Genomic DNA, 20,324 nt, shown 5'->3' with positions numbered 1-20,324 from the left:
ACTGTTTTTGTTGGTTATTATAGTCTTGGAAATGAGTTGAAATGCTAAATGCATTGAACCCAACATTTCTTTACAGCTTATAAAGTTGCATTTGTTTATTTCTTGCATTACTTTTCTTTGACAGTTTTTATTGTTTTAAAATAAATATATTAGAGAAATGCAGTTTTTTTAACCATCTACAGTTTTGTTCTGACTTCAACTAAAATGGGACAATTAATTATATTTCCGTGCTGATTCGTGCATATTGCACATTTTTCCATCATCAAGGCTTGATGTTTTGGCTGACTCAGGTGTTTGTGTATATGCATGTATATGTACTGCACGTGTGTGTGTGTGTGTGTGTGTTTTCTCTTGGTAATGCAGTGATGAGTGTTACTGCATACGGCCTCCCGAGGTCTGTATATATTTATGATTTATTGATTGTGGTTCTATGCAATTATTTGCGGCTTTAGATTTTTCTGCTTAATTTTCTGTTCCTGATTGTCTCTACCTCTGCAGTTTCCTCAGAGATTGTTGGACAGGAGCTGAGGTAAGACAGATTAGTTCTGTAAAGTGTAAATATGCCATTTTTTTCTTCTGCAGCAATTTTTTTCTTTGTGTTCTAAATCCATGTTTGATCATGTTTTTGATTATTTGGTTCCCAATGCACGCCGCTTTACAAACAAAAACCATTTTAATGTAACAACCAAACTCATTTTCAACAATTCTTATCATCAACAAAATTACTGACAGCAACAGAAATCTAATAAATGTGAGGAGCCCACAGATTATTCACACATGGCCCTTTTCGTTTTCCTGATCAAGCATTTGTTTCAGATGACGAGTGTCTGTTAGTTCCTATAGACCCAACAACCCAAAATGTGTGTGTGAGGGATATTAATGCCTCATATTCTCAGCTCGTGAAGTTATTCTCCACATTTTCCTCTCACGGTCAAGTGTGCTATGAAGTTTACAAGAGTGGAATTTATAACAGCATCAAAAACACTCGCTAGCTGTCAGGGTCACCGAAGCTGCTCACGGCTGTTTTCTGTCACAGATCTTAAACAGAGCTCTGCTCAAAAGACAACTGCAAAAGATTCTTTCATACTGCAGCAAAACTGAATTATAAATCCTTCAAGACATGATATGTTATGTATATAATTGAATTTGTTAGCCATAACATTGTATTGTTGATCTTTTGTATCTGCATATACAGTATATACACATATCCAGTATATACAAGATCAATATTATGTTATTATTTAATAATATGTATGTATGTATGTATATACAGTATATATATATATATATATATATATATATATATATATATATATATATATATATATAAATGCAAGTGAAGATAAGATTCAAGCTCAACCCTGCTGGTAATATATGAGGATGCCAATGAAACAAATTTGTAAAATACTAGGGATTTCTGCGAAAGACAGAAGGGATTTCATGAAACGAAAGAAGGGCCACCGCAGGAAACGAAAATCGATCATAGCTCCATCGTATTGATGAAACAATTATTTTGCTAAATTTAAAAATCAATGTTTGTTTGTTTTATGCTGGCCGTGGAAATGTGGCTCCTGATGAACTATTTAGCACACAACCACCACAAAATAACGAAAGCTATAAAGCTTCTCTAATTTGACCCCCTCTATCTGTTCAGCTGCCCAACTCCAGGATGCAATGGCTCAGGCCATATCAGTGGCAAATATGCCCGACACAGAAGGTACGACAGATGACATGCCCGTGTGGTGCATGTGCAATAGCCCCTGATTCCCCTCCCTCTGCGGCCACACAACCTTTCCTGATCCCGAATGCTGTTTAGCCCGTAGACTAGATCATCTTAATCTTCATCTCTTCCTCTGATAATGACAGTCTCTCTCTCTCTTACTTTCACTCTCCCTAATAGAGGTCTTTAGGCAGGGTATTGATTATTGGAAAGATATTACAGTTATGTTTATTTACATGTGTATACATTCAGGAAGCCATTTGAGATGCTTCATGTTTATAGATCTATCTCCACTGCCTGTCCGATAGCGAGGCTTTCTAGGTGAGGGCTTTATTGAATTCCACCCTCCACTGCTCGCTCCCTTCTCTCTCTCTCTCTCTCTTTCTGTTTCTTATTTTACTGTGGTATAATTAAGAGTTCCAGTCAACTGGCTGTGATTTATAAAGGCTTTTAGCCAGCACACTGCCCCCTACAGATCAATACCCAACACTGTTCCATTCCTCATCTGAGTTTCCATAGACTGTTTAGCATGCTTGGCTTGCATGTGTGTAGTTTGCATGTTTGCATTGTTTTTCCACTAGCACTGAATTTCTTGTCGAATTTTCTTACTAATTTCCTTTCTTCTTCTGTTATAGTGCTTTGAGTTGCCCATTGGCCAGAAAAAGGCGCCTACAGGAAGCAGAGCCAGAGCAACCTGCCTCCAAGAGGAAGTCCCACCCGCTGATGCTGGGGATGGATGAAGGATTCAATGCAGAGAGTGAGGGGAGCGGAGAGGAGACGGAGTTGAGGGAGGAAGAGGAGGAGGGTGAAGAACAGGCAAAACAGAAATCTGGCGATCAAGTGCATGAAGAAGAGGAGCAAGCAAAACAGAACACAGAGAGCACCAATGCAGAGGAGGAGGATGGTGATGAAGGTGAGTGATCAAAAATGACAAAAAAATCAGAATATGATTGACAGTCTTGTTTGCCGTGATAAATACATTTATATTCATACTAGTGCTGTCAAAATTAACGCATTAACACATGCGATTAATTTTTTTCAGTTTAACGCGTTAAAAATATTTTTACGCAATTAACGCAGGGGCGGAGCAAGGGTTGGCCACTCCACTCACAACTGCTGCTTCTGTCTCTTTTTTTCTTGACAAGAATTGCGTTTATTTAGACGCAGGATGTCTTTACGACCACATCAAATGGGAGACTTTTCAGACGCGCACTCTTCACCTCAGCAACAGGCGCTAGTCAAACGAGCGCGGAAAAGCTACAGGTGACGAGGAGCTTCAATAGAACAACAGTGAACTGCGGTCAGATGAGATGTTGTCATATGTCAGTAAAAACGTATTTTCCTGTCTGTCAGCCGGTATACTGTGCTCGTAGTGCGTGCTCTTCAATTGCACACACAAACTCGGCGGAACGCTGTAGCCTGTATCATTTCATATTAAAGCGCAAATGAACCTACGAGCATGCAATGTCATAGTTATGTCGTCAGCCAAGTCATGAAGTTACCAAAAAGTCAATTAAGGCTGCCTTAAAACTGTGCATGCATGTAAGTATTTGTTATTTAAGAACATGTCACTGAAACTCAGTGGTTTTCAAAACTGTCTTGGAGCACCACAGCACTGTCTCCCTCATCTAACACACTCGATTCAACTCGTCAGCTGATTAATAGAGACTTTAAAACCTGAAGTGAGTTAGAAAAGGTAAAGAGTTGTGAGAAAATACGATGCGTGTCAGATCTGCATCCTGTCCAGCAGCAGCAGCTCTTGAAGTGATAGCAGTCAAAAGAACCTAATAACCAGCTGCTGTGATGTCTGTTAATCAAAGAACAAAAGAAAAAAGGAGGAAATAAATAACTTTTGTAGCTTTGTGGATTAACCTATGTTTAATTTAGAATTTAGTGGGGGTTTTTTTTTTTACTTTATTCGATTTCTGTATATTTCCTACTTGCTGAAGGGCACAGGCAAATATGACATTTATTATAATGGGTTTATGTGAAGATTGTTTTGTTCAATTAAATTAGTAGTTGTTATTTTTTTAAAGTCTAATAAATGATCAAATTGATATCTCTCAATTATACTGTAATGTTGAATGGCTATAGACAGTTGTTAGGAAAAAATAGACAATTTCCTAGAGACATCAAAAGTATTGGTATTAGTGATACTCGCCTTCAGTCTTAAAAAAAGATACCATTAAACAAATATTAAAAATATTTATGTCTTAATAAAATAATGTATTAATAAAATAATATGTCTTTATGTTGTTTCTACATTAATTTGAAGGTTGAATGTGAAATTATTGCAAAATAAAAGTACATTTAAAAACGTTAATGTTAGGTGAGATTAATTAGTTTTTTGTTTTTTTTATCGACAGCACTAATTCATACACAGATTGGTTATACGCTCTGTAACACGAAGTGACTGCTATACATTTTAAGAGATCACAACCAGATTTAGAGAGCAAATTTCATTCAATGGAATTGCACTCAACAACTAATTGACGACACATCATTATTGACATATGTATGACAAGCATTGCACGCTTTCTGGATTATTCTTTGCTGTCAATGTTGGAGCTCCAAACTCTCTCAGGTGACATTAAATGCTAGAAAATAAGGTGTTGTGCAGTAAGAAAGCATTCTTATTAAATGTTGAAGGAAATGGGGAAAAACAGAACCAGAGTTTTTACAGATTACCTGAGAGTATAAAAGCAGCAGGAGTTGTCAAAAACTTTACTTTTTTGCACTTCTTTAAAATGCAATTCAAGGCCTTGAAAAGAGATGCTTTCTTTCTTCTGTGAAACAGAAAAGAAGATATTTTGAAAAATGTCTGTGTTTTTTAGTACATACAATGAAATACACCATTGGAGCCCACTGACTTTCATTATATGGAAGAAAAACTGAGACATCATAATATCTTCTTTTATGTTCCACAGAAGAAACTCATACTGGTTTAGAACGACAGGAGGGTGAGTAAATAATGACACAATTTTCATTTTTGGGTGAACTGTACCTGTAATATTTACTGTCATTCTCTGTTACTGTGGTTACAGTTGCTACTCAGAAATGTTGCAGGCTTAACTTTAGACACTTGTCCATACAGACAGTATTCAATCTGCTTCTGATGCTGTACAGGACAAGTTGAGAGTCAAACCTTTGACAGTGTGAACATATCCTTCGAAAATTACACATTTTAACATTTGTGTCTCTCACACAGAGGAGTGCATCATCATTGAGGCATCCAGCACAGAGAAGCCCAAGCTCTCATCCTCTGAGGATCTCTCTAACTATCAGCACATAGTGGCCAACTCTATGCCCCACATCAGCAACCACAACAGTGGTGCCATGTCACCCCAACAACAACAACAGTCTGTAACAATGGAAACACATGATAAAAGCCCTTTTAGGGAACCAGAAGAAGAAGAGAAAGAAGGAAATGAAACAGAGGAAACAAGGAAACAAGGAGTTCTGGTGTCTAAAGAGAATGGAGTGATGGGAAATAAAGATGAGATTAACGATGAAGAAGAAGACATGCACGCTGAGAGCCAGAAGGAGTTAGACCACCAGTATTTTACTGAGGAGATGGAGACACAACAAACTGAAGAAGAAGAAGAAGAAGATGATGATGATGTTGTTGATGATGATGATGATGATGATGATGATGATGAGATGCTGAGTTCTGATATTAAAACTGAAGAGACATACAAGGAAAATAAGTCTGAAGAGGAAGGGGCCAGAGAAACTGCCCCTTCGGTTATCACTGCCACTCAGGGATCCCACGTAAGGGAAGACTATGTTTCCCACAAACTTACATTGCCAGAAAGTTACAGCTCTAGTAAGGTCACCATAGCATCTCCTGTGGTTATCGAAATGCAGTCTGAGGAGTCAGAGAGGGATGCCGACGTGGACGGTAACGATGATGATGGGGACGACGATAGCTTGTCTCAACGATCAACGGTGGCGGATGAGTCCGAGATGTTCGACATCATGCGGGGGAACTTGGGGTTGCTGGAGCAGGCCATTGCTTTGAAAGCCCAACAGGTTAAAGCTCATCGTGAGCTCAGCCGCATTCCCGAGCACCACCGCTTCTTTCCTCTTGACGACCGGCCCGGCAAACACATGGAACATATCCGCAAGAGCTGCTTCGGAAAAGGTCAAATCTTTATAATTTTACCTACCAACCCCTGTATAATTTCTATGTCGATTTTTCTTAAAATTCAAATGATGCAACAATTGTAGTAATAATATTTGTACAAAGTCTTAACATAGTCTTCACGTCATTTTTGTCTAAAACCATTCTTACGCAAACTGTCGTATCAATGAGACTATTTACTCATGCATGGTTGTATGTTGTCTTTACAGTGTTTACAGAAAACCATTTTACATATATTGTTGCGTAAAGCTGTGTTAAAATGGTTTTACATAAAAACAATGACTTTGTACAACAATTCTTACATAAACTCTTGCAGTAATGCGACCATTTACATAAAAATTATTTAATGTAAAACCATGTAAAGGTGCTACACAACGATTGGCTCATCAGTTGAATTGAGGTTTACCATTTGTATTGAAATTAGTTCTTATATATATGGATTCGCATAGGAAGTATACAAAGACTTATGTAAATTGTACATAATCTGATGCAATTTATAAGAATGTGTATGCAATGTTTTTACATAGTATCGTCATAGTTTAAAAAAAAAAGTAAACTGATGCGCCAACACAAATATTTAGGCAAGCATGATTTTACAAAGTTTTTACAGTCATTGCGTAAAACCGTTTTTACGTAAATTTTTGTATAAAGTTATGTAAAAATGCTTTGCACAACCATTCTTACAGCATTATTTGTAGTAATGCGATCATTTATCATTTATGGAAAAACTATGTAAAGATGTTGCACAACCACTGGTGCATCAGTTAAACTGAAGTCTATGAACAATTTGCACAAAATTAGTTTTTACATAAATGGATTCATGTAAAAAGACTTAAAAAAGTCTAAGTTAACTAAGTGTTAAGACTTAACTATTTTAACAATATTCTTGTGTAAATTGTATATAATCTTATGTAGTTTATACATAGTGTTTTCATAGTATCTTCATAGTTTTATGGGGGGAAAAAACATGGAAATTGTTGCAGCAATGCGACAATTTACATAATAATGGTTATATGAATAAAATTGTGTTCAGTTGAATCCTGTTGATTTAAGAATTGTTGTGCAAAATCCTTACATAGCCTTTCTGCAAAACTGTTTCTTATTATAATTTGTCGCATCATTACACAATACTTATTTTGTGTACAGAAATTATTTCTGCTTGTGTTTGAGGAATGAATATAAACACACTCTAATGCAAGAAACCATTTCGTAAATGCACTCAGAGTGCTATTTAAACTTCGCACATATGCATTTTTCAACACACCCTACACAAGTGCTCAAATATCAACAAATTCTCATAAATAAGCACCCACACATGATTAATCAGAAAGAAGATTAAAATGGCAAGCTCTCGCTCAGGCAAAGAACTGCAAGATTAATAATGGGGGAAGCAATCTGGAGAGTATAAATGGGTCAAATGAATTGGTTTCCATAGATAAACTCCAGCCTTAGTCTATAATTACTGAAGCACTTAGAAAGAGAGAGAGTGCGAGAGAGTTGAGGGGGAAAGAGGGTGTGCGTAATTAGATTGGTTTGGCACGTGTTTATTTGTTTTGTTTGTGGTGTTGTTCTGCTCTGGGTTGGCACTGTGCCTGGTCCGTGTGGTGCTGGATTCAGCCGAGCGCTCGGTAGGGCTCCACACCCCCTCTATAACTGGCCTCCTCATGCTCCGACCAGTTTTAATTAGGAGGTGCATGTCTCGTTAACATTTCAACATTTAATTAAGGAGCCACTGGAGCGCACATGCAAGCTCTTTCTCTCTCTACATCTCTCACTTTCTCTTCTTTTTCTTTTTTTCTCTCTCCCGTCTGTTTTTAATGTTTTTTTGCTTTTGCCTTTGTCCTTGCACTTTCATTCATTTACCTTGGACCCCACATACTTTTTCACTCTCTCCTCCTGTATAATATGGAGATGTGCTTTGCCAATGGTGAAGTCTGTTTAATGAGCTCCATTTTTCAGTAGATTGTCCAATAAACCCCAGCGCACCCTCACTGAAGATAATAATCCTGTATGGAAACATCCACCTGCCCGCACGCATAATGACCGTAATTATCACTGTAAATGTGCCCTCTCATGGGTCCAGAGGCAACTTTAACAACTTCCAGAGAGCATGAAACCAGAGAGCGTGTTTGTGTGTAATGTGTGTGGTAATATGCCCATCTTTTGTAAATTTCTGTCCTGACAGAAGTGATAATGTCTTCAGATAAGGTTTGACTGACAGGTGTTTTGCTGCCCACAGAGAGTTCTAGATCAGAGAAGCGAGAGATCAAATGCCCAACCCCCGGGTGTGATGGAACGGGTCACGTGACAGGACTTTATCCCCATCACCGCAGTCTGTCAGGCTGCCCACACAAAGATCGGATCCCTCCAGAGAGTGAGTCAACATAAAACTACAGACAAATCTTTTGATTGTGTGATAATCTGCAGCAGAAAAGACCAAACACTGTACTTTAGACATCTAGTATTGTGCATGTCCTTTCCTAAATCTGTCATGTCTTCGTTCAAAATTGATGCTGGTAGAATTTGTTTTTTGGGGGTCAAGAAGTCCTTTCATTGGCTGACTTGTTCCTTTCTGTGCTTTGATTGGTTGGTCTCAGTTTTGGCCATGCACGAGAATGTCTTGAAGTGCCCAACACCAGGCTGTACTGGTCAGGGTCATGTCAACAGCAACCGCAACACACACCGCAGGTATGGACTTTCTTTTTTCGAGATGGTTTTCCTTTTGGTGACCACATGGTAGATCCCCAATTGTACATTCTTGGTTCATTTGGTCCACATAATGACATTGGTGCACTCTTGAAAATAAAGGTTCCAAAAGGGGGGTTTTGTAGCTATGCAATAGAACCATTTTGGACACCCCAAAGAACCTTTCAGTGAACAGTTCTTAAAAGAACTATTTTCCACTATAAAGAGTGTTTTGTGCAATGGAAATATTCCATGAATGTTAAAGGTTCTTCATGGAACCATCAATGCTAATAAGGAAGTTTTATTTTTAAGAGTGTAGTGTATTTTTCTCACACATTCTTTCCCATTTCCTTCTCTTTCAGTTTGTCTGGCTGTCCCATTGCTGCTGCTGAAAAGCTCTCAAAGAGTCATGACAAGCAACTCCTACCCCAGCCCATGGGCGAGCATATCAAGGGCAGCCCAAACTCTGACCGTGTTCTCAGGTGAGCCCTAAACCCTAACATAACAAACCCAGGAACTGAAAATATCAGCGTTTATTCCAGTTTTTCCCAGCAACAGCAAACTTACCCCGTGTTCGGTCTCCTCCTGTCCTTCAGCTTCTATGTCAGCAGTATGTGTCCGTCAAACGTACCTGCTGTGGTTGGTTAGCACAGCTGTCAGTCACCGCAGGACTGAACTCACTTACCGCAGCACGATTGGTCAGGCGTTTCGGAATGTCGGTCCTCCCTTTCCTTTGCCCTTCTAATAGATTGACATGCTAGGATCGGGCCTCAAACCTGCTAGTCTAATTACGCCACTGATAAGCTAATTATGGAACTTACAGGGCATGGAATATTGGAAAAATAATTACTTTCCTTCAGGAAGCATGTCTGTGGTCAGACAAAGCAATGTGGATTATGAAAATCATAAGCAGTCCTCTCTTATTAGTGTTATTCTGATTTAAATGAGCGCCAGTTCACTGAGAAAGCCCATTAAGGCAAGATGTCGACAATGAGAAGTCACCAGAGAGACCTTTGACGGCTCAGCATGCCAACCCTGCTAATGGGATGCACTGACTAATGAAGAGACAGGAAGCAGAGGCTAATATACTTTACATGCCATTGGCACGCAGATCATAGCACACGTAGGTGTGTGCGTGCTTGTTTTTCTTCAAACCGCATCTGGTTCACGCCTGAAATCCGTTAATGATGTTAAATACAGAACACAGTGTCATAATCCGCGATGACACGCACACCCACATGCTAGCATTCTTTAACTAGTTTCCAAAACCTAGAAAGCCGCCTACTGCTCACTTCTAAAACAACATCCTCCTACAACAACATCCTTCAGTGAACAACCCTCACTGAAGCTGTAGATTCAACTCGCAATGGAGTTTGACCAAAGTCCCTTTTAAGGAAAGTAATTTCAGGATTGCAAGACCAATTCCTACCTACTTGAATTAAGGTAAATTACAAAAACTGCTTGCCAAGTTCACATTTCAAATACCTTATTCCAAATCAGCAACAAAATCTGATATGAAATATTCCACAAACTTTTTTTTCTTCAGTCAAATAGCGTAAAAAAAATGCATATTTGAGGTTGGTCCAGCCAATGTGCATGTACAGTATCAAGCGTATGTTTAAGGATACTGACTGTTTCTATAGGGACCGTAGCTTCTAAATGGCAGCTGTAGTAGTGCGATAACTTTACCAATTGCCGATTGGCTCTTTAATTTAGAACACGGAACTTATTTCACCATATTTCATGTTGCACTTTGTCTCGTTCATAGTAATATGAGTGAACCATCTTGGTATATATTGAGTCTTATATACTGTTGCTAAGCTAATAGCTTGATATTTTAATAAGCATAAAACTGCATAGCATGGGCAAATATTGAGTAAAATATTAAATTGTATTTACATTGAACAATATTTCTCACATCATCTGCCATTGCGGTTCATTCTGGTATTGCCTTCTCTGTGAAGGACACAAGCACTGCTGCCTTAGAATTTGGTTAAAATGTGACACATTAGGAAGCTGTTTACATTTTTAAACAGCCTTCACATCGGGAGCATCTATGATGCCTTAAAATGCCGCCTCAGTAGGCAGCTCACTAGTTTCTGGAGCACAGCAATTGTCTTTACAGAGTTTTTCTTCAGATCAGAGAAAGGGCCGCAAGGGCTCATGGTTCTCCAGGAAAAGGAGTCAGTTTTAGGGCTTCAATTCCATGCTATACGATATGCTAATGTGCTCAGTGCTGATAAGACACTATTTAATCCTCTTCTCCTTCAGTCACCCTGCTTTAAAACCTCTCTTGCTCTCGCTCGCTCTCTCCCATTTACTCTTTTGCCGGCTATTTATCTGTGGGACTTTTCCTTCCTTTTTCTTTTTCACTGTATCTTTGGCTCATTGTCAGTTTTTCAATTCCGCTTCTCTTCTGCTGTCTAATTTCAGCCCACTCTTTCACTCTTGATCTTTTATGCTCACTTACACTTATCCTTTTATGCTTCTTTTTTCTTCACTGCAGGGATATTGATTCTTTTGTGGAGGAAAAAAATTATGGAAACTTCTCGCTCTCTTTCTCTCTCTACCCATTTTTTTCAGGCCCATGTGTTTTGTGAAGCAGTTGGAGATTCCTCCTCACGGCAGCTACAGGCCCAGCCTCGTCCCCGCCACGCCACGCGCTAATCTGGCCAAGGAGCTGGAGAAGTATTCCAAGGTGTCCTTCGATTATGCAAGCTTTGACGTGCAGGTGTTCGGCCAGCGCATGCTCGCCCCAAAGATGCACATCAGCGAAACTTCACCCAAAGCCTTCAAATGTGAGCAGGATTAGTCACGGTTTATGAATGCTATGTATACTCTGCAGCGCAGAGATGAGTGTAAATGGTGTGCTTTGTGAATAGTACAGTTAAGGTTCAAGATTCTTTATTGTCGTACATCAAGGTTAGCTGTAAGTGAGTTTGATAGAGTGCTCTTCAATGAAAGGATCAAGTCTTTACTATTAACTAGCCTAATGTTCTCTTTTTCCCATAGCCAAACCTCCATTCCCCAGGGCCTCCCCCTCAAGTCCCAGCTTGCACGGTGGTTATGGAAAAAGCTCCTCCAGCGGCTATGATTATTCCCATGATGCCGAAGCCGCCCATATGGCCGCCACTGCAATCCTTAACCTGTCCACACGCTGCTGGGAGAGACCAGAGAACCTCAGCATCAGACACCAAGATAAGGTACAGAACATAATCTCATGTAACGCAGCCAGACTTTTAACCAATCACAGTTAATTTTGTTTTTTATATGGAATTTAGGGGTGGGTTTATCGGAAATATGCTGCCATGAAAAAAAAAAACCCTCAAATATTCAAATAAAAAGTAAAAAACTCAAATAATCGCACAGCAGTGATGGTCATCAATCAACTGTGCAGAAAACAGTGAAAAGTGAAATCGGGGCAGGGTTTGTGCTGGGTTTTAGGGATCACATTTTATCAATTTCCATCAAGAAGGGAAACATTACAGATTACTTTAGAAATACTCGTAAAAAACAAATTGAAAAATGCAGTTCTGCTATGTAATAGGATACTGTTTACTTCTACTGATACTTCTGTCATTTAATAGGATAACTAGTTTTTATTTTATTATAATAAAGACAGCACTCACTAGCTAAAAACATACAGTTGGCAAACATTAGCCAGTGCGTAGACATTTCCAATAGCGATAGACTAGTGTTGGCTAGTTACCAACTTTAAGAAGTTATTCTAATAACTAAACAAAAAAATGTAGTAGCTAAGCTGTTTTGATAATAGAGCAGCTAGCTAACAAGCTAATTTTTCAGACTAGTATTAGTAACTTCCTAAAACACACATCCTGCAACCAAGTTAGCTGAGGCAATAATCAAACATTTTAGCAATTTGGTTTACTTGGATTCCTTTTCATTTCATTGAACTGACTCAAAAAAAAAATACACAAATCACAAATTCATCTTTTGATCTGAGTCTTTGATCAACAGTGTTCTCAGAAGCTCCTATAAATAATTTTACATATTTTTGTAGTGAAATTTTTTTTTTGATTCATTCAAATTAGGGTGTTTTCTAGTCTTATTAGCTGCATTTAGTTTAGTATGTGTTCAAGTGTGATACTGGCACCCTAATTAAGATCCTTATTGTTTCTATTGTGCCAGATGAATGCTGCTCTGATTTACTCTGATCTGCTTAGCTTAGCAGGCTACAGTTTCAGACTAGCTTCCACAACACTGTCACACCATGTGTAGATGTGTAATTGTTAATAAGAGTGGTTTATAATGGTTAGCATCCATTATTTGAAGAAAGTCTGTCTCTATGTGTGATTGATCTTCGGCAGGGTTTGTGTCAGATGAACGTAGCGTTAGTGAGAATGTGTTTGCTTGCTGTTGGGATCTCATTGCGTCATCTCCCCTCCCTTTCATCTGTCCCTTCGTTCGTTTCATCCTTGTCTCCTCTTCATGTTGTTATTGCATTAAGTTGTGAGCTCCCTAGATAGGGCAGGACCAGGTGCTCCATGTTCTTTTATTCAATATGTCCATGGTTAATGCAAATGAGGGCATCTCTCTCTCATTCCCTCAATTTCCTGTCCCTTTTTCTTTCTTTTCTTTCCTTGTCCCTTTGCACACCCAAAAACACAATCTATCAGCCTTTCACCCCCTCCTCCATCGGAGAACTCTGGGATCTATATTGTAATTGGAGAAGCTCTGTCCTCAATACTGTGATTTTTTTTTTAAAAGCTTTCTCCTCAGCCCAGGGAGTGACTACTTCATCATTTTTCGATTTCCTGACATGTTTTTAGCAGAAGGGGATAAAAGGGGAAGATTAATGGGCAGAAAGGCCCAGTGGCTCAATGCTAATCAGACTGGGACAGCTCTGGGATCAGTGCCTACTGTGTGTGCACATCTCCAACTTCATATTCACGCACACAAATATGTAAACATGCCCGTTTTAGCACTAATCCATGCATCATCCATCTATATACAATAGGAACATATTTAATGAATATGTTTTAAAATGTGTACTTTGTTGTTAAGCTTTATTCTGTTTGTTTTACTTGTTTTAGTGCATAATTTTACTTTTCTAAGAAATAGCATTACACTTCCTTGGCAAAGACCCACAACACCCACGACACCTTACAAACACCCACCGCTATTACAAACAACACCCTACAAACACACACCGCATTCACAAACATCCACCACATTTACAAACACCCACAACACCCTACAAACACCCACCGCAATTACAAACACCCTAAAAACACCAACAAACACCCTACAAACACACACCACATTTACAAACACCCACAACACCCAACAAACACCCACAAAAATCCTACAAAAGCCACCTCATTTACAAACACCCACAACACCCTACAAACACACACCGCATTTACAAACACCCTACAAACACCCACTTCATTTACAAACACCCGACAAACACCCACCTCATTTACAAACATCCACAACACCCTACAAACACCCACTGCATTTATAAACACCCTACAAACACCCACTTCATTTACAAACACCCACAACACCTTACAAACACCCACCACATTTACAAACACCCTAGAAACACACACTTCATGGGCAAACACCCTACAAACACTCACCCCATTTCATACACCCACAACATCATAACAAACCCAGTTAATAATTATAAATAATTTTATTTTTTCCTGTTGTAGAGTATGGAAATTGAGGTGGATGAGAATGGCACCTTGGACTTAAGCATGAAGAAGCCCATAAAGAGAGAAGTGGGCATGTTTTGCGCCAGCCCTGAAGTGCGTTCCCCTGATCTGTCTTCATCATCTTCATCATCATCCACATCTCTTCACCATGTCAACAGCAGCATCTCGCCCCACTCTTTACACACCTACAAACAAGAGGAGTGGGAGGGGCCTCTGGACTACACCAAACCCAATCGACAGAGAGAAGAGGAGCTAGAAGAGGTACGACCCTTTGCCATTCCATTTCATTTAAATGAGCCCTGATCTATCTATTGTTGTGCAAACCAGGATAATATACATTCTATCTTTGCACAGATGGACCACAGCACCCAGTCATTTGCCTCTTCTGACCCTGAGGATTGCGACATGATGCAGGATAGCCTTGATGACAGGAAGTACCCTGGAGAGGTCACAACCCCCAGCTTCAAGGTCAGGTTCCAGCCCAAGGACAACAAGAAAGAGCTCCTACTGTAAGTCACATCAAATTTGCATGCGTTTCTGTGCACAAATTGATATTAAGCACAGTGGAAACATTTCACTCAGTCAGGCATTTGTGTTTGTCCTTTGCAGGTGTCCCACTCCGGGCTGTGATGGCAGTGGACACATCACTGGAAACTATGCATCCCATCGCAGGTATACAGTGTTCGGAGGTCACCTCTCTGTCCTTATTTTGCCTTTAAAAGGGAAATATCAAATAAAACAAGAGCTCACGTGGATGTTATCTTTCTCTTGCTTAACTCTCCCTTGCTCTTTGCTTTTTACACCGACTTGGGATGTTCTGGGTTCTTTCACTTTATCTTCTCCTACTCTCTTTTTTCTCTCTTGTTTCTTTTCAATATTTTTAGCCTGTCTGGGTGTCCTCTCGCTGATAAGAGTCTTCGGTCCCTCATGGCAGCACACACTGCTGAACTCAAGTATGTCTGCTCTGCCTCTGCTTCTGATCTTGTTCTTTGTTCTTGTTCACTTGGGTCTGCTCCGCTAAATGTTGCTTTTACTCTTTTCTTTATATTTCTTTATTTTTTTTAAAAACAGTACTTACGATTCAATTTAATATTATTCTGAAATTACACACCACCCCTGCCTTGGCTCAAGTTTACAACAGGTATTATAACCCATCACATTTAACATTTGACTTCACTTTCCCAGATGTCCAACTCCAGGATGTGATGGTTCAGGCCATATCACTGGTAACTACACGTCTCACAGAAGGTATGGCCTGTTGAATAACCCCTCCCAACATAATACACAAATAGGACAGAGAAGTTTAGTGACAGTTGTATATTAGACACACACGTGTATGCCACACTTAATTTACTACCCGTCCCCATTATTGAATAATATTTTAGATCTTGTGCAGTTTTCTTCCTTCTTTGTTTATCTAAAAGCTTGCGGAGGTCACTGTTTCCTAACCAGGCATGAGACATGAAGTAGATCACGTCTTGCATGTTAGTTAGTGAAAAAAGGCATTTTGTAGGTCACTTGATTTCTGTTTCTGTGCGCTCAGTAGCCCCTCCCACACTGGTCCCTTCTCAATGGTCCAGATTTCTACTCCACATAGTTGTTGAGAAATTTAGGCCACTTTTTGTCATCTCAGTTAGGAAAAGAGTCCCAATTGGCTGAGATTTAGTCACATCATGTAGCATTTCACTTTCAGTGAGATCAAATTGGTGGAAACTTGTTGCATCGTGCCTGGTCAGGATATGGTGTATGCTTGCATCTTTCTTAATAGTAATTGAGTTTGGTTTCCTATATTGCTTTGGGTCAGTAGTGCTGGATCCTTATTGTTCTAAGTTTTTAGCTCCTCTGATCATGAGCTGCATACTCTCTATTTTCAGTTTGTCTGGGTGTCCACGGGCCAAGAAAGGTGGAATAAAAACAACTCCCATCAAGGACGACAAGGAGGACTCCGAGCTCTTAAAGTTCGTACTACATAGAAAGCCACAGGCTTTTCCCCTTTTCTTACTGTACGGTAAAAAAAGGCACAATTTAGGCGGGAATATTGTAAAGGAATGATCAAATGATTGTCCAACCACACAGTCATTTAACAACAGTGTATAGCAGTTTAGAAAACCCCTCTTCATTCAAACAGAAGTGATTTAATCAAGCTTTTCCATCTAGAACCACTTGTGATCCCAAAATACTGCTTTTGTTTTACTTTGTTAAATATCACCTTGGCAACCTTCCAAATAACTCACTCGTACATGAGCTTATGAGTCAGTGCATGTAGCCCCGCATGGCAAACTAGTACTAGTAATGTTCAAATTCTTTTGGAAAATGGCCTTGTGTGTTTTATCCCATTGTAAGGCTTCTAAAAGCAAGAAGACAAAGATGCCTAGTTATACTGCTGAGGAAATAAAAACTGTGAACAATAGATTACAGCACAGATGGCTCATGGGGTATTGAAATATTGTGCATGTTTTTGTTAGTAAGTCATCTGCAGTGCAATGTGTGGGTTTTTGTCTTCTTGTTTTTATGCGACTGCCAAGCATAGGAGCTTTTTATCCACATGATTCCACTCCAGTCAATGAGCAGCAGGCATTTGGTGGCACTCAAGCTCCCCAATGTGTAAAAAAAAAAATGTTTCAGTTTATTTGAATGCTATAATATTCACAGTCACTGTTGGGCAAAGTATGTAGCTAAATATGGCCCTCTTTACAAAACTGAATAGAGACTCAAGTGAGACAGAGAGTAAACAGATGGGAACTGAAGTCAATGGCAAGGTGATATTTCTGATGGGATAAATGCTCTCACAATCTCTAACCAAATTCAACTGTTTTATTCCTTCTGTCTTCATCTTTTTCCTTCTCTCACAGATGCCCAGTGCCAGGTTGTGACAGCCTGGGTCACATCAGTGGGAAGTATGCCACTCACCGCAGTGCGTACGGATGCCCGTTGGCAGCCAGGCGGCAGAAGGAGGGTTTACTGAATGGGTCTCCGTTCTCTTGGAAGGCGTTTAAGACAGAAGGCCCAACCTGTCCCACACCAGGATGTGACGGATCAGGACATGCCAACGGAAGCTTCCTCACCCACCGCAGGTACTTAAATAGAGAAAATATGGTTTTGACTGCTGTGTGAAATTTGTGTCAACCAGTGGCCTGAGTCTGGGGTGGGAAACCTATTGAGAAACAATCTTTATTTTTGCACTTCAAACTAAAGGTGTGCTTACATTAGTGAAACTTCAGCAAAATTTAATGAACTAAAGCCCTATTTGGACGGGACTAGTTTTCCCGGAGGAGGTTAGAGAAATTTGCATTTCTTAGTTACATCCAAATCTATGTTTTCCACAAAATCACTGGATCATTGAGAAATCTAATCCCATCAAAATGCATATGACTTATTGTTTGCACACTAATCTTCTGCATGTTACACTTTTCAATATGGATGGCAATTTTTATACTTTATAAAAGTATAAATATAAAAATAAGGAGAGCCAAATCGTGGAAACTTCTACCTGGCCAGTGTCAGGAAAGGTACATGTCTAGATTTCTCTGCTCAGTTACATGGGTTTATTATGAGCAGCCACTTTTAGAAACTCATGTAAGGTTTATTTCAATAAGGTTTTTATAATAAATTAAAATTGTATGCAAAATAATTAAATAATGTTATATTTAATGAATGCAGCCACAGCACATGACCTTCTGTAATGCCTGTATCCAGAACACACTCCCACCACTGCAATCAACATGGAGATGCTAGTCCCATGTGGTATATAAGCGGTATATAAAATTACAGACATAGTTTTGAATTGTAACATCATTCAGGAAACTAGTCTCATCCGAATAGAGCTAAAGTTGTCATTAGTGTAGCAATGCATGAAGCACTGTTTGCTCAAAGGTCACTTGCCAACCAAGCAGCTATATATTGGTAAATATATATAATATATGGCTATATGAAAGTTTCACCTTACGTCACTTATGTGAAATTCCTGGTTTTATTGATTTTCTATTGAGATGACTGCGTTTTGCCCACAGAATTTTACCATATAAAGGTAAATGTGACTGCAGCTTAATGGCACAGAAATTACACACTCTACCTTAAGGTTTTAGGGTACTGGCCAAGTCTGAGTAATTATGGGATTGCTCATGAAGCAAATGTGCTACTGCATTTTGCGATGATTGATGATGAACCAATTGTGTTTGGCCCCAGTCTCTCAGGCTGCCCCAGAGCCTCCCTCAACAAGAAGAAAGCCAAGTTCCCTGGAGAAGAGTATCTCAGCACTAAGTTCAGAGCCAGTGACGGTGAGACATTTCTCCTGCATTCTACCTCCATAATCTCTTCTGTCATATTTTGTGGGACACTAAAGGTGACAATATTTCTCTTTTTCTTTAGTGTTAGATAATGACGAAGACATCAAGCAGCTCAATAAAGAAATCAACGAGCTCAATGAATCCAACAATGAGATGGAGGCAGATATGGTCAACCTTCAAACACAGGTTAGCCACACATCTCCTGACAATCTAAACATAAAATAGACTAAAGATCACATATATAAAAAAGTAACATCATATTACCATGTTTTTTGGACATAATCTGCTTTTTTGGTGATTTAGATCACATCCATGGAGAAGAACCTGAAGAACATCGAGCAGGATAATAAGATGATTGAAGAACAGAATGAGGCATTGTTTATGGAGCTGTCTGGACTCAGTCAAGCTCTTATACAGAGTCTGGCCAACATCCGTCTGCCTCACATGGTGAGTTGCACACACTCCTACAGTAGCTCCCATAACTTTCCTCTCCTACATGAATTAGACGCACCTTTTTAAAACCGCCGTTCCGATTTCCGTTTTCCATTGCAGCAGGAGCCAATCACAGAGCAGAATATTGAGAGCTACGTGAGCACCCTTACTGACATGTACACCAATAAGGACTGCTACCAGAACCCAGAGAACAAGGCCCTTCTGGAGACCATCAACAAAGCGGTGAAAGGCATTAAGGTCTGACTAAGCCAAAAGACAGGGATGAGAAACAGAAGTGTGGAAGAGAATAGAAATGTGGAGCCATTGGGAAGAGCATACATATGACACAAAAAGGGCATTCAGGTTTTTTTGAACAACAATCTAAACCTTCATCCCAGGGAGCATTCTGTGAGTTCAAAAAGAGGTATATAATATATATTACTATGAGGACCAAAATCCACAAAAGCTGCTGGATTGGAAGGCGAAGATGGAACCAAATCCTTTTTTTACGGAGAAAAGGATAGAGTTTTTGTTTTCTTTACAGTTTTTGTTGTTTTACATTCAAACGGTGAGAGGTTTTGGAAGAAGCTGGGAGTAAAACTTCCAGAAGATGTGCAGCCCAGGCTTTAGGTGAAAGAGAGAGTCTTTTACTCATTTGTGAGGATGCTGGTCCTCCGAAACAACAAAAGTGATGCTCCAAATACAAGTTATCCCTAAGTGAGCCTCGGCGGAACAGACATATGCTGTATTTCCTCGTCTTTCCTTCTTTTCCCGAAGAAAACACAAGTGGATTTGGGTCGTGGGAAATGAGAGGATGTTGTACTAGCATACAAAGTGAGCGAATGCGTGTGCAACCTTATCAGTGCCATGCTGTTGACTCTGTAAATTTCACCTGTTGAAACACCACTTCATCTAGGCAGCCATTTATTGTCTATTGGTTTGTTTTGTTTTAGAGCTACACACAGGAGCATTAGCTTGCTCTCATTTCTTTGTAGTATTTACACTGTAGGAATATTTACCCAGCGTAATCATATCTCTTACATATGAACAATGAGTTGCACTTCATTTCAGTCCATTCAACATCAGTCAAGATGTTGGGTTGTCACTGATCTATAAATTATAGGAAACTTGTCCAGACACTACTGTAATTTATTTATATTTTGTTATAATTTAATTTTAACTGTATTATTTATTTGAATTCACCTATTTAAATATTCACAGCCCTTCTGTTTATAAAAGGTCATGACAATTGCCACATCAATATTTGGAAAGAGAAAAAAATATGTACCACTAATTTTTATAACTTCTTTTCATTTGATGATAGAGTTTTTGAACATTTTTTAAGTGCAAATATTTTTAACCAACAATGTTTT

The 20,324-nt window shown here is 39.3% G+C and overlaps 1 protein-coding gene across 4 annotated transcripts in view; it reads left to right on the top strand.

Moving 5' to 3' along the window:
- The window catches only part of LOC107559484 (myelin transcription factor 1-like), a 90,446-nt gene extending 70,175 nt beyond the window's left edge, over positions 1 to 20,271 (top strand). For 3 of the 4 annotated variants that reach the window (XM_016243329.1, XM_016243331.1, XM_016243330.1), the window contains 20 exons: positions 499 to 529; positions 1,655 to 1,717; positions 2,356 to 2,633; positions 4,929 to 5,864; positions 8,104 to 8,238; positions 8,462 to 8,552; positions 8,912 to 9,031; positions 11,133 to 11,347; positions 11,562 to 11,752; positions 14,231 to 14,494; positions 14,588 to 14,742; positions 14,843 to 14,905; positions 15,118 to 15,186; positions 15,419 to 15,481; positions 16,108 to 16,191; positions 17,086 to 17,307; positions 18,419 to 18,510; positions 18,602 to 18,705; positions 18,823 to 18,966; positions 19,072 to 20,271. In XM_016243329.1, the coding sequence (XP_016098815.1) occupies positions 499 to 529; positions 1,655 to 1,717; positions 2,356 to 2,633; positions 4,929 to 5,864; positions 8,104 to 8,238; positions 8,462 to 8,552; positions 8,912 to 9,031; positions 11,133 to 11,347; positions 11,562 to 11,752; positions 14,231 to 14,494; positions 14,588 to 14,742; positions 14,843 to 14,905; positions 15,118 to 15,186; positions 15,419 to 15,481; positions 16,108 to 16,191; positions 17,086 to 17,307; positions 18,419 to 18,510; positions 18,602 to 18,705; positions 18,823 to 18,966; positions 19,072 to 19,215 (3,464 nt within the window). In that variant the 3' untranslated portion in view covers positions 19,216 to 20,271. Of the gene's footprint in view, positions 1 to 498; positions 530 to 1,654; positions 1,718 to 2,355; positions 2,634 to 2,889; positions 2,984 to 4,928; positions 5,865 to 8,103; positions 8,239 to 8,461; positions 8,553 to 8,911; positions 9,032 to 11,132; positions 11,348 to 11,561; positions 11,753 to 14,230; positions 14,495 to 14,587; positions 14,743 to 14,842; positions 14,906 to 15,117; positions 15,187 to 15,418; positions 15,482 to 16,107; positions 16,192 to 17,085; positions 17,308 to 18,418; positions 18,511 to 18,601; positions 18,706 to 18,822; positions 18,967 to 19,071 lie in introns of those variants that run through there. The other variant, XM_016243332.1, reaches the window with a different exon arrangement.
- Positions 20,272 to 20,324: the final 53 nt, after the last annotated feature.

Source organism: Sinocyclocheilus grahami, unplaced genomic scaffold (assembly GCF_001515645.1).
Source record: "Sinocyclocheilus grahami isolate Dianchi unplaced genomic scaffold, SAMN03320097.WGS_v1.1 scaffold687.1, whole genome shotgun sequence".
In the NCBI taxonomy this organism is placed as follows: Eukaryota; Metazoa; Chordata; class Actinopteri; order Cypriniformes; family Cyprinidae; genus Sinocyclocheilus; species Sinocyclocheilus grahami.
Note: the sequence above shows the minus strand (reverse complement) of the source record. Positions and strands in the feature narration are given on the sequence as shown.